General features: G+C 40.0%; 1 protein-coding gene across 4 annotated transcripts in view; it reads left to right on the forward strand.

Annotated features, from left to right (window-relative positions):
* Nucleotides 1–4,677, forward strand: part of BCHE (butyrylcholinesterase) — a 47,392-nt gene extending 42,715 nt beyond the window's left edge. For 3 of the 4 annotated variants that reach the window (XM_032119964.1, XM_032119962.1, XM_032119965.1), the window contains exon 4: nt 4,432–4,553. In XM_032119964.1, coding sequence (XP_031975855.1) covers nt 4,432–4,553 — 122 coding nt within the window. Of the gene's footprint in view, nt 1–4,431 lie in introns of all 4 variants that reach the window. The other variant, XM_032119961.1, reaches the window with a different exon arrangement.
* Nucleotides 4,678–13,117: the final 8,440 nt, after the last annotated feature.

A 13,117-nucleotide genomic window follows, 5' to 3' on the forward strand; every position in this document is an offset into this window, starting at 1 on the left:
CCAGCCTGTTCCCATCACAGGCTGGGTAAGACAAGTTCCCTGAGGCAGTTAAATAGATGAGAAATATATATCTTTATTGTTAGATAATTCACATTTTCCTCAAGCAATCCTATCAGATTTTTTTTTTTTAAATTCTTATGGTTGTGGGGTGGGAAAATAATAAGGAGAAAATAAGGCTCTCACAGTAACACAAGAGTAACAGCCATATGTAAAATACAGCCTTGTTATCTCTAGACTATTTTGGAATGATTTTGGTATGATTTTGGAAGATTTCTCAGTGTCTTCTCCTCCAATTTCAACACATAAATCCATAACTGAAGACATGAGTCAGAACCTGCAGTTCTGTGTCCAGCTTGATAATAATCACTGAAAACATAAATTGGATGTAGACACAGGCTCTCAACTCCAACCAGACACAATTCCTACCCATATTTTAACCCAATTTCCAAGGCCCTGAGCACACCCTGCACCCTACTCACCCCAAAGCAAGCTGGGAGCACTCAGCATTTTTGATTTCACTTTGAAACCAGAAGGGTTTCTGCTGGCTGCTGCTAAAAGAATCACACAGGAGGGGCAGTAAACAGTAAGTGACTTTTAAGTAGCTTTTAGAGCAATCATACGTTAATTATGAAAGCATCAATGTTAGACTTTACCTCCTCAACACAGCCTTTAATGCATCTAAAGCCTTTCCTATTTATATGTGCCCGTTTCCTCTTGATTGTAGAACGCTGCAGGCAGCCAAACTTTCCATTTACTCTTCCATTCCTATTTTAGTGTGCCTAATACATATTTTCCTATATTTTTTGATATTACTGCGTCATGTATCATCTATGAAGAAATCAAACTAGATAATACAAATGCATTACTTTTTAAAACCACCCTAAAAAGAGTTTTTATGTGGAGGCAGAGAAAAGTTCAACCTCTTGCCCAATGAGTAACAAAGGTTGTTGTGTTTGCTGTGATGCTCCAGCCAGTGTCTGGATTCTACAGAGATAAATACTCAGGATGGTAAGAATATTAAAAATTTAACTAAATAGAAAATTCACCATCAGAATTAAATTAAACTTCCACAGAGCTGGATGCATGAAGAAATGTGAATTAATCACAAATAACCTCACCAGTACTACTACACCTACCAACAGAGACTTCACTCATTGCACCTATGAGCAATACGTTTCTGTACCTAAACAATCTGATTTCTTTACAAAATTTCCAATATGTCATTGGAAAGAGAACAGCCCTTAGAACAATTCATCTCCCAGAGAGCTCTGCTGGCTTCTGGAAGAATCAAAAAAATAAAAGAAAGGAATCTGAAGTCCTTGAAAACATGTGAAAATGCATATACTGCTGTGCCTAACAAAGTTTTGATATCCACAGAGTGTGATTAAAGAATATTGAATATAGATATTGTTTGTTTCTTCTTTCTGCACCTTCGTGAAGAAACTCTCACCATGACAATCTACAGCATGAACCTGTGGCCTTTATCATACTAATGAACCCAGAAACTTGCAGGTACTTCCAATCATCAGCTGTTGAGGACAGAAAAATTAATTCTAACTTGTCATCCCTTATTAATTAACAGCTATACGGCCTTTATCCCAATCCTAAATGTATTTTTGTGTGTTAACATTAAGATTAGCACTTTATTGGCACATCCAGCAGTTCAAAGGATGGGATGGTGATAAATTTAACTTTGGTGTAACACCATTAAAGTAAAGGGATGGATGGAATGGTAGGAAATTCCAGCTGATTGCACTGGCATTGCTGAAGAATTAAAAAAAACCCCTTTTTTGTTTTGTTTTGGTTTGGTTTTTTTGTCTGTTAAACCTTTCAGAGCACTGATTCACTGCCTACAGAATCTCCCCTTTTCTCCTTGTCCACCTCACTGGGCTTTGCACGGGGCTAATGGGAATTAAGAGAAAGTTTGGGATTGCCCCAGTGGCATACAGCAAATTCCCTGTGAGCACTGTTGGCTGCCTCCGTGGCTCTGCAGGCACCCCCTGCTCTCAGCTGTAATTATCGGTCAGCTTGGACTCTCTCATCTTTTTCTTTTCTGCCTCCCAGCTGTCAGCTCATCTAAGTCATGGGTGGTTGCTTCCCAGAGATTGATGATGTTGGTGATAATGGGATGCATTGACTTGTGACTTCAATTTGGATCTTATCACTGGGGGAAAAAAAGCAAACAAATGGGAATTCAAGTTCTTATTTCAGTGTTTTCCGTCCCCCTTTTGTCTTTTAGATTCATAGTGGTGGCTCCTCTGAACTTTTTGATGTCTCCTTTCTCTAGCTGGTGCATTTCTTCACCATAATCTTTAAGAAGCACTGAAAAGCCCCATAATTCATACATACTACTCCAGAACAGTGACTTTTAATTCAGGATGTGTCTATGATAGAGATATTCCAGCATCTTTGGGCAGACTTCAAACACCTCTACACCTGAATAATTAAAGAAGGGATGTTTTTAGGTTTCCTTTTTAATTCATTAGTGGAGCTTTTGCCTGAATAAATAAAACTGGATACCCAAAATCAAGAATAAAAAGAAACACGGTTCAGGCAGTTTTCTGCAAATAATGCTGCTGCAGCTTCATACACTGAATTACCATTCTGTTTGACTTAATGTGGAAAATTTGGCTTTTCCTGAGACCCTGACTACATCTTTAAATTAAATATGTGCAAAGGAGAGTTCTTAGAGTCAGGAAAGCAGAATGTTGTGCATGTTTTGTCCCTTTAGTTATGAGTTCTCTCTGCATAGCTTAGCAGTGAAAATGAGGTTTTATTGTTACCAGCATTTCCAAATCATCTCCGAGTTAACGGTGGTTGTGGCCTGCAGAAAAAAGAAATTTCAAAATATCTGAACTTTCCTTTGATGTCTGTCGTAACCAAGCTTATTTACAACTTTGAGCTGAGGGAGAAGGATGTGGTTAATTTATTGACATTTTTTCTCATATTTGTTCTTCACACTTTCCCTTTTGACTGCATGTAAAAGTACAGGACTTCCCGGAGAAAAAGTATCTTGGTTTTATTTCTGGTCTCACTGGAACCAAGAAGTAAATCTCATTTCAAAGTCTCATTAAATTGCCATCTGGATTTCCAGACCAAAAAGGTTTGGAAATGTTGAGCTAAACTGCAGATAAGCGACCAAATTACTGGATGCTTCTCCAAGCTAAATCTCAGAATCAGTGAACTCTCTCTCCCGAATATTTTCTCTAGTGATGTGTAAAACACAGAAGTATTTCATTTTCACATCACCAGTTATACTTGCAGTGCTGGCAGATCATAAAAAAGGGGGAAGGGGTGTATTTATGGAGGGAAAGGGCCGAGGCTCTGCTGCAGCAGGAGAACATAAAGCCAAAGGAGCATAAAGAAACCACAGAACTGTTACCTCAGGAACACAATTACCAACTTTTTCTGGAAGTGAGCTATGCCAGGGTGGGACACCGTGAGAGTTAGGACCAGAATGAATAAAGATCATAGACCATCAGTGGCTTCTGAACTTTATCCTAAAGTCTACAGCTGATACAAAATTGTGAGCCTCGGTGACTGATAGAGCCTGCAGGCGTTATCCCCCTTTCTGGTGGTGTATGGGATGTTCTGGCAAGGCCCCTGCCTTTCCCCACAGGGTTAACCACCTTTTGGGGCTGCAGGAGGGGATCCCTGTCCATAAAATCCTCTGGGAGCCCTGTGAAATGCTGTATTTTTAAGACTCTTCTCATCCTCACCCTCTGCTCCCATGCTTATAAGAAGTTTGGCAATAAGTATTTCCTTGGGACGCAGGATTACTTGGAAAATGCTTTAAAGGTGGGGATGAAAAAGAAAAGAGAAAACAGCTTCGTGTTGACATAGTGCACATTTGGCAGCATCCTGCTCCAAATCTGCGCCCTTTATGCTTTAAACTTGGGGATTTATTCCACGGGAGGGTGAAATCCTGGGCATCCATTGAAATCTATTAAAGCAATGGCAATCCTGTTGTTGCCTTGAACAAAGCTGTGATTTCACCTTATCTTTGCAAGCATCTCTCCCATTTTGCATTATTTAGTCTTCAGGGTATGTAGGTTTCACTGCAGGGTATATTGAACCAAAGGAATATTTTGAGGATAAAAAAAAAAGTGGCTTTAAAATGATGGATTTGATGGACAGAAGAATTATCCAAAATTATTAAATGTATACATATTAAGTATATACATATATATTTTAAAAAATCCAAAGTAAATTTATTACCCTGCCAGAATGCTATCTTTGCACTCCTTCCTTTCTGATGGAAAGACAAAATGCTAATCACTGAATTTTCAGTCATCCCAGGTTTAAGAAAAGAAGCAAAAACCACTCCATAACATATTTGGAGCAGATGACACTGATAATCAAAATTATTTTTCAATTAGCATACAAAGAGATTCAAATTTAGATTAATGTAACCCATTTCATGTTTTACAGGAAATATTGATGAAGCAGAACGAGAGTGGAAAGCAGGATTCCATCGCTGGAACAATTACATGTCAGACTGGAAAAATCAATTTAATGATTATATCAGCAAGAAGGAGCTGTGCAGTCTCTAATTAATATGTTTACTCTTTCCAGTTTGTCCCTAGAACTGTTCATCAGGCAAATATCCAGGTAGCTTCCCAACATGTCGAGCATTAAATATGTTATGCAGATTAAAAGGAACTGTTACAGATACAATTTTGATTCCAGATCTTTCATTTCTATTTCACCTCCTCTCCCAATAAAAAAACATAAGGCACCCACAGCCTTTGAAGCTTCACTGGGTTAGGTAGGACCACAGAGATTAAAGGCTGGAGATTAATGATGTACATATTGTTATAAATACTGATGCTGAAATTCACCCTTCAAAGGAACAATGCAAACTGTTGGAGGAAAATGGAACCTTTTAAAACAGAAATGGCAGTTTTACAGCACTGCCATGCAGAGCTCAATCAGATTTAATCTTTAACTGCAACGCCACCGCACTCAAACCTTGTTTCAGACATAATTTCATCGAGATAAACACAAAGATACAATAACTTTGCTGGGCATACCAGGCAATATTTGCTTGTTAGACCAAAAAGTTTTAAGAACTGCCATAAAAGTGTGAATCACTGCTTCTTTCTGGCCAAATCTGTAAGACAAAGCCATGGTAGGAGAGGATTTGAGCTTTGCCTTGAATGCCTAAATCAAGTGCTACAGTGAAACAAGCTGGAAAACCTGATGCCTTTTCCACAATCCTCATTTTTCAGGGAGTAAAGAATTATAGATTCACAATTAATGAATTCACACCTTTCCAGCTCAGGCACCCTGGGAAATGTCCCTCCTATGGAGACAAGCTCCAATTATGATTTTTTTTTGCCCACTGAGTTGCCCCCTGGTTGAGGGACCCCCCACATTTACTGGAACACGAGGGGCAGGTTTTTACACCTGCAGAAGAGCCTCAATCTCTGTGTCAGCAGCTTCTCAGCCCCCAGAAACTGCCAGGAGAATGGGGCCTGGCCAGAAATCTCCTGGGAGCAAGGCTGGGAAGGGGATCCCTGCAGAGGGACGTTGTGACCTTGGTGGGAAGGACCCAAAGGACTCTGCCGTGGCCAGGTGAGCCCCCTGCCCTGTGAGCTGGCATCTCCCACACTCCTTTCCACCTGCTTGAGCTGAAGCTATTAAAAGCTTCTAAAGAAACCCATGGATAATTCTTCCTACTTCCCTGCTTCTGGATGGAGCTGGAATTTTTCTGCCTGAACACCACCTTAATTGGTTGCTTTTCACTGGCCCAACTGGGAAGAATAAACGCCAAGAATTTGATGAATGTAAGTAGTATGTAAGAGCAACAAGCCATCTCATAAATAAATTATCCTGTAGCTTTCTGTAAATGCAAGAGCATTTCAGTGCATCTATTTTCTGTGCTAGTGATTGCAAAATGCCTCCTTGGATTGAGCTGAAGAACTCCAGATAATGAACTGAGAGTGTTCTCTTCCTGGCAATCAGTTTGACCACACAGGATCCCTGCTCTGAAAGGATTTATTTATACAGGAAGGCCAAATTCTGCAAGAGAGGATGGCTTATCATCTCTTCAGTTATTTCTAAGAGAACATAGTTATTTCCCTGACTACATTATGGAAAATCACCTTTTAGCACAGGATTTTTAAAGGCTGCAGTCAAATCTGCACACAGAGAAAAAATCTGATCATTTTTGAACATGCTGATCAAAACTTGAAAGTATCTGGGATACAAAATCCCTCTTTATGTAGCACTACTTGTTTATACCACAGCTAATTAATTCACTACATACATTAGCATAGTATTTATCAAATATTCTCCATGCTGACGATGGGATACTGAAAATAAACACAGAAGGATGAACTTTCTGCCCATCCCTGAGCAGTTCTCTCCCCATTTTATTTCTGTGCTGTTCTTCATGGGTGTGTTGAGTGCTGCTCTGCCACAGTGAGCCTTGACAGCACCATCAAAGCAGCATTTGTTTCTTTAGCCATCCTCTTCCCAGCAATATTTCCCTTTCCATCTGTCTGATCAGCCCAATCAATGGGGGAAAAATATCTGAGCCAATTAGAATGTAAAAGAACCTTTGGAAAGGAGAGGTGGTGAAGGAGTTTATAAAATATTTGGCTGCAAAGGTGGTTTTTGTTTGAATAAAACAAAGGTTAAACCATCTTTTGAAGTGTGGTTTTACTGATTTTCTTGGTGTGACTTGCTAGCTTTGCATTTAGTCACCTGCTGGGAAATAATATCTCCATTTATCATTCAAATGAAATCAATAAATCATGTAGTCATTCATGGCTCATGTCTGCAAAAAGAAAAGGAAAGCCTGAAGTACTTGGGTGTAAATGGTTACAGTAATGGAGAGTGAAAAAAAGACTGTGATTGCTGAAAATGATGATTATATATTAGAGGGATATCTCACCCAGACCTTCCTGAAGATGGAATGTTGTTAATTGATGTTTTATTTTCACTCCTGAGAGCCAAGAAACACAGGTTTCTCTGTGAAACCTGAGAAAATGTGTTGATTCTTTCTTACCATTCTTGACACCCAAAGCAAGAATTCTGAATTTAGTCACAGAGTTCATGAAAGATTAGAACAAAATGATCTGCAGTGCCAACAAAAATGTTGGCATTAAACCAGTTGTCACTGGTTTTATAATCTCCCAGGTTTAATGACAGCTATTTCACACTTATTTTAGATATTGGCAGAGGAGGGCTGAAGTCAGATATTTCCCAGCAATTAAACTCGCCATTTTTTTTGCATTTTAAATGTTTTGCCTGAAGAAATTTCTGTTAGGTAAGCTTTCAGTAAAGTTAAGCACTATTTGTGTGAAGTCCAGTCTGTTCTCCTGCTGCAGTATCAAACTCAGAAGGAGTTGGGATGTTCATGGTACCTGATCCAGGGCTGGTCTGCAAAGATGGCCCAACCAATGCTGAAGATTTCTGGCTTTCAGTGGCAGCCAAAATTGTCTCTGTTATGACTTAGACCCTCCCAGAATTTCCAGGCTTGCTCCCAACTGCAGATTTTACCCTCATAACTTGTACCCCCCTTGTAGCTTTTTACTGCTCTTAGCTTGGATTTTTGGAGTGGGTGCTCAGGCCTTGCTGTCCCAAACCTTGGCCATTACTCCAATGTTATCACACTAAAAAAGGCAAATTTCAGAAGTGGAAGCCTGGGTTTTGGCCTTCTTTGGTCACTGGAAGCTCAGGCTATTTATACAGCAGATATTTCTGCTCTATAAACATGGATATACATACCCAGTTAAATCTTCATGAAGAGGCAGCTCATCCCCACCAGCTCGGAGCTGGAAAGGTGTTTTTTCAACAGAGGGAATCTAAGTGGCTTTTAAAACAGAAAAATTATTATTTGAATTAGAGTTTTGAAGAGGAAATTAGTTTATAAAATAGAATAGGCCCTTCTGATGTTCCTGTCCCAGATCATCACCAAGTGGTTTGGCTTCTATCACACACAGATTCCACTTAGATTTATCTGAACGTAACACGGAGGGAGGAGGGATTGAAATTTGTCTCTATCAACATCATAACGTCGTCTTCTGGGGTTGATTATGTTTTATCATTTCTCCTGGCTCAGCACCAGTTCTGCATCATCAGCAGAGCTATTTAGAGGGACATAACAAATGTCACCATGCTTGGGTTACACCTGCAGTGTGTCCAGAGAGTGGGGAGCAGCCTGGGCTGTCACTGCCCCCTGACACTGTCACTGTCCTCCTCAGCTAAAGGGGGGAAAATTTCACAAGTGAGGAAATAAGCACCCCCCAAAAAACAAGGAGAGGAAAATAAATAAAGAGAGGGAAAAAAAAAAAAGAAGAAAGGAAAAAAAAGGTAAAAAATAAAGTGTAAAAAACCCCAAACAAACAAGGGTGCAAGGAATTTTAAAAAGACCCCACACAAGCACATCTGCCCCAGAATGATCAACAGTGGAAGGGTTTGACACCATCCACAGAGGCACTAAACATCCCAAGGTCTCAGTTCCAATAACTCCAGCCAAAAATTCCTCCCCCTGAACTGCCAAATAAGTTTAGGAATTTGACAGTGATTCAGAGCACAGGGTGAGGAATGAGATGGGCAGGTTTGGCTCAGGCTTGGGGGCTGCTCTGGAAGGTGCTGCTGCCAGCTGACTCCTTTCTCCCTGTCTTTTCTCTTCCAGCCCCTGGAATTCTGGGCATTTGCCAAAGCCCCAGTGCCCTTGGCCAGGCAGAGCCTAAACCCAACACCTGTGTAACAGATCTGTGCAGCTGGAGGTGTTTGCCATGTCTGCTCCATCTGTTCTACATGCCACAGGTGTGCTGATTTACTCCAGGTGGATTGGGAGCAAGAATCCATTAGGAAAATAAAAGTTCCTGGCTGAATTAAAAGTATTTCTCTCTTTCTCCATGCTCTGTTTTTATTTATCCTCATCTGCAGCTCTAGGTGAGTTTTCCACTGCTGCTGGATGAGCATAAAGAAACTTAAAGACAAAATTTCTAGTAAAATATACAATTTTAGGCTGGATACTGCAGCTTTGGGATCTACAACAGGAATTTGGCAACTGTGTGCACAGGGTTGATATTTCACAACTTTGTGAGGTGGGAGACCACATCGTGTGTCTCTTAGGGAATATGCACCCATGCACACAGATATCCAGAGAGATATAGGTCCAGCAGCAGCTGCCTCCCAGCCTTTGTCAGCAGCATGGAGACAGAATTTTATCTGCTGCACTTTGAGAACACAGCCCCAGTACCTTGCTTTTAGCTGAAGAATAAACGCTCACAGAACTTTCTGATATAAATCAACACTTCAGCCAAATGAGTTATTCACCATTAAAAGTTCCAAAGCTTTTCCCCCAGATTTCGGTTGGTTTAGGCCCAAGTTTTATGAACAAACATAATTAGCCCTTTTGAAATGCTTGGTGAGACAAGATAATTCCTGCCTGACCCCTGCTGAAACGCTGAAGCGTGAGCACTGATGATCCTGGTTCAGCACGGGAACCTTGCAGCACTTTGTTGATAAACCAGATTAGCTGCACTCATCAAAACTTTAACTCATGGACTTAATGACTGCAAAGCACTGATGTGAATCTACAATTAGTGCAGGTGCAAAGTTTTGAGAGGCTTTTAATTGGATTGCAGGTGAGATTAACTGAGGCTTCCAGGCACGCTCTAAACAGTGCTGGGCTAGGGAGGGTTTAGCCACGTGATGGGTTTGGGGGGTTCGGGGAGAAGCAGGAGCAAAAATGAAGTTTAATTCCTGTACAGGGTCTGCTACACAAAACTGAACAATGAAAATATTCCCTCTTTGACAGCTTGAGGACACTTCCAAAGGCTGTGGGCTCGCTTTTGGGATTTACTGAATTTTGTCACCACATGTATCACTTTTTAAAAAACCCTGGCATTCCTTTCAGGCATCTGGAGCTAGCCAGAAAATTATTATTGTCCTAAGTCATTGTTGTATTGCAAATTATCCATCTATTCCTTCCAAATCCATATGTTTGCCTAGAAAAGAGCACCAGCTCCTGATCTTTCCAACTCGGTTCCATTTTAACATCTGTCCTGGTTGCAGGAGTTAATGTTTTATCCCCTATTAATAGAACCATGTATTAAAGGTGTAAGTGGTCCACAGTCTGGGAGTGCTGGGGTTAATTTCTTTAATTTATAAAGTATTTATAAGTCCTCAGTTAGAGTGAGAAGTGGCAAAAGTGTGTAGGCAGAGAGGAGTTCTCAACGCACCTCTCAATCTCCCAAATGAAATTCCTCCTTGCAGGATGTTTAATCACCTCATCAACCTCTCTCCAGCACAGCCTGTGCAGCACCGTTTCTTACAAAATAGTTACATTTCAACTGCATTTTAACACTGATCTGATTTTATCATCTCACATGTGAGAAAATTAAGGTTTTAACTCAGAAAATGCAACAAAAGATGTGACTGATCATTTATCAAGAATTGTTTAGAAAGTAATTCAAAGGTTCTTATTCAGGACTGTGAGAACCAGCTCAAATTACACATCCAAAGTGACACTTCTGAAATATTAAACTTTTCTCACTCACTAATTGCAGAGATATAAATTTTATAGGTACTGCTAGCAGAAGTTACATCAGTCATTAAATAACCTTAACCATGCCTCATTTTTCATGACCTAAAGCAAATATATTTAAATTATTTTATTTTTTTAAATTAAGAATAATAACTGCGGGGAAAAAATGCTTCTTTTTTATCTTTCAGCATATTTTTTATCTCGACTTTCATCCCATTTCATGTCTCATTTTCAGTGCTACAGAGATGAGCACAGTTAGAATTTTCCCCTCTCTGCTCTCAGAAAAAGTTTGACGCCGGAGCTCTCACTGCAGGTAGAATTCTGGTTGCAAAAACGATTACTACAAACCAAAATCACAGTTTTATATACAAACACTCACCATTGCCTCCATTCCATAAAACTTCTATGTCTGTCTATCTCTGGGAATGACACAGCACTCCCACTTTTGGATCATTGGGTGACTTTCAGTTAATTAAAATTTTGTCATTGCCTTCAGCAGAAGCACAAGAGCTCCTCTGAGTGACATTTTCAATCTTCCCTATCACTTAAGAATCAGGGAGGTATTTACTATTTAAGAATAAAAATTCCACACCTCAGAACCTACTTTTTTTCCACAGATTTCTCTTAATGATGAGCTAAATGGGAGAACAAAGATGTGAACAAATCGTATTTATCTGCTCCTCTTTGCAGAAGAAAATCCATTAGGTGCTAGCTACAAATGCCATTTCCTTTACATATTCCACATTTCTGTTATTTGTGAGTAAATGGACTCTGAAAAAATAGAAGCAGAAACTAAAATTATCCTCTGCAAATCCCTGGTAAAACTGGCAGTGTCTTCAGCCCACCTGAGGAGCAGCTGCTCCCTCACCAAGGCTCTCAGCAGATTTGTGTCACTGTCCCATAAATCTGATCCACTGTGGCATTTCCCATCCTTATCCACACTCAGAGTAGGTATTATTTCAAATATTATCGACCAGCATATCCAAAAATTCCTTTCTAAAGAGGGGTCTTGACAACAAACCTCTCCAGGAGCTCCCAAGCCTGGGACTTGTTAGTCCAGAGTGCAAAGAGGGATCTCAGACAAAACTCAGCCTGCAGGAAAGGGAATAAAATTCAGAGCAGTGGAGGCTTTAGCCCAGGATTTCCCCCACTGCAGAATAACCTCTGCAATTTCTGTTGATTCAAGAACAAAATGCCCAAATCCCCGAAAATCCCACTCAGTGTTATTTTTCCACTTAAGAGAAGATCTCTTTTACCACGGGTCCAACTCCTGCAGCCTGAATTCCTTTTCTTTCCCATTGGCACTGGTTACAAACCCCTAAAAGCCAGGTGGCAGTCAGAGCTCTCCAGTGAATTCATGGCATTTGACACTCATAACTCCACTTTTATAAAAACAGATTAGTGCATTAAAAGCCTCTTCAATAAGGGCTCCATCAAAGCAGACATTGCCCAAAGCAATACAATTATTGGTCAATAATTCCTCTTTAGCTGTCTCTATTACCACCACTTTATTTCAACACTTGCCTTCTTACCCTTTGATCTGCTAATTATCTTTTTACCCTCTGATCCTCTCTACAACTCCCTGGCAATTTGATCTGTTAATTACAGTGCCCATATTCCCCATTTTCCACAAAATGTGCAATTTTTGTGACCTTCTTCACCTTCCTTCATACAAACACTTGCCATCTTTCTCTAGAGTATAGCTACTTCTGTAAATATATAGATAATGGTACAAAATGCTGTAATTAAAAGTATTTTTACATTTTCCTTGCGATCCTTTGGGCTTCATGAAAAATGTCTTAATAGTTTGTCATTGACTTAAACTTCGATGGAAATGGGCAGTCTGGTAAATTCTTTTGACTCCATCTTTAACACCATAAACACTTAGATTTTTTCCCAGTATTAATAAACATTGATTGTACTTCCATCCTGGACACTCTATGAAAAACACAGTTTCTGCTATAATTTCTGTAAGTATTATAAAAATATTTTCTTATATAAAGCTTTTCTCACTTTATGAGCACGTGACCCATGAATTACTGAATACTCTGCATTGCCAGTTTTCCACTCCCTTCTGAGCCAGACTCAGACTTTCAGAACTAAATATGTTCTAGAGAGGAAGAATTTTAGGAAGATAAGCTCTTTAGTTGTACAATCCAGAAATGATGGTGCTGTGGAAGAGGGGCACTTTTGGGTCTGGGGAGCGAAAGTTTGGCAGCTGGAACAGAACCTCGGTGTTTGAAAGCTGGATTTGATGAATTTACTGTGGCCAGGATATCCCATATGAATTCCAAACAGTCTCTTGTTCCACCAGGAAGTCTCTGACACTGTCAGGTTTCTGCAGAGTTCGTGCAAAAGAAGGACACTCTCATTTAAACCTCCTGTGCCTCAGCTGGTGCTGTGGGAATTCTTCTGTTAATATTTACCTTTTTAACCTCAGATTTAGTTCAGAACTGAGGGCCTGGTAATTCCCCATCAATAAAACCCAGCAAAACACAGGCATTGCAGTTAATTTTTTTCAGTTTTTCTGTGCAAATGCTCCCTTAGTCCTTGGCCAAAGTTACCAGATGCTTAAAGTAATGGCTTAGTGCTGTGTCCACTCAAATG

The sequence above is a fragment of the Corvus moneduloides genome, chromosome 10 (assembly GCF_009650955.1).
Source record: "Corvus moneduloides isolate bCorMon1 chromosome 10, bCorMon1.pri, whole genome shotgun sequence".
NCBI classification, from domain to species: Eukaryota; Metazoa; Chordata; class Aves; order Passeriformes; family Corvidae; genus Corvus; species Corvus moneduloides.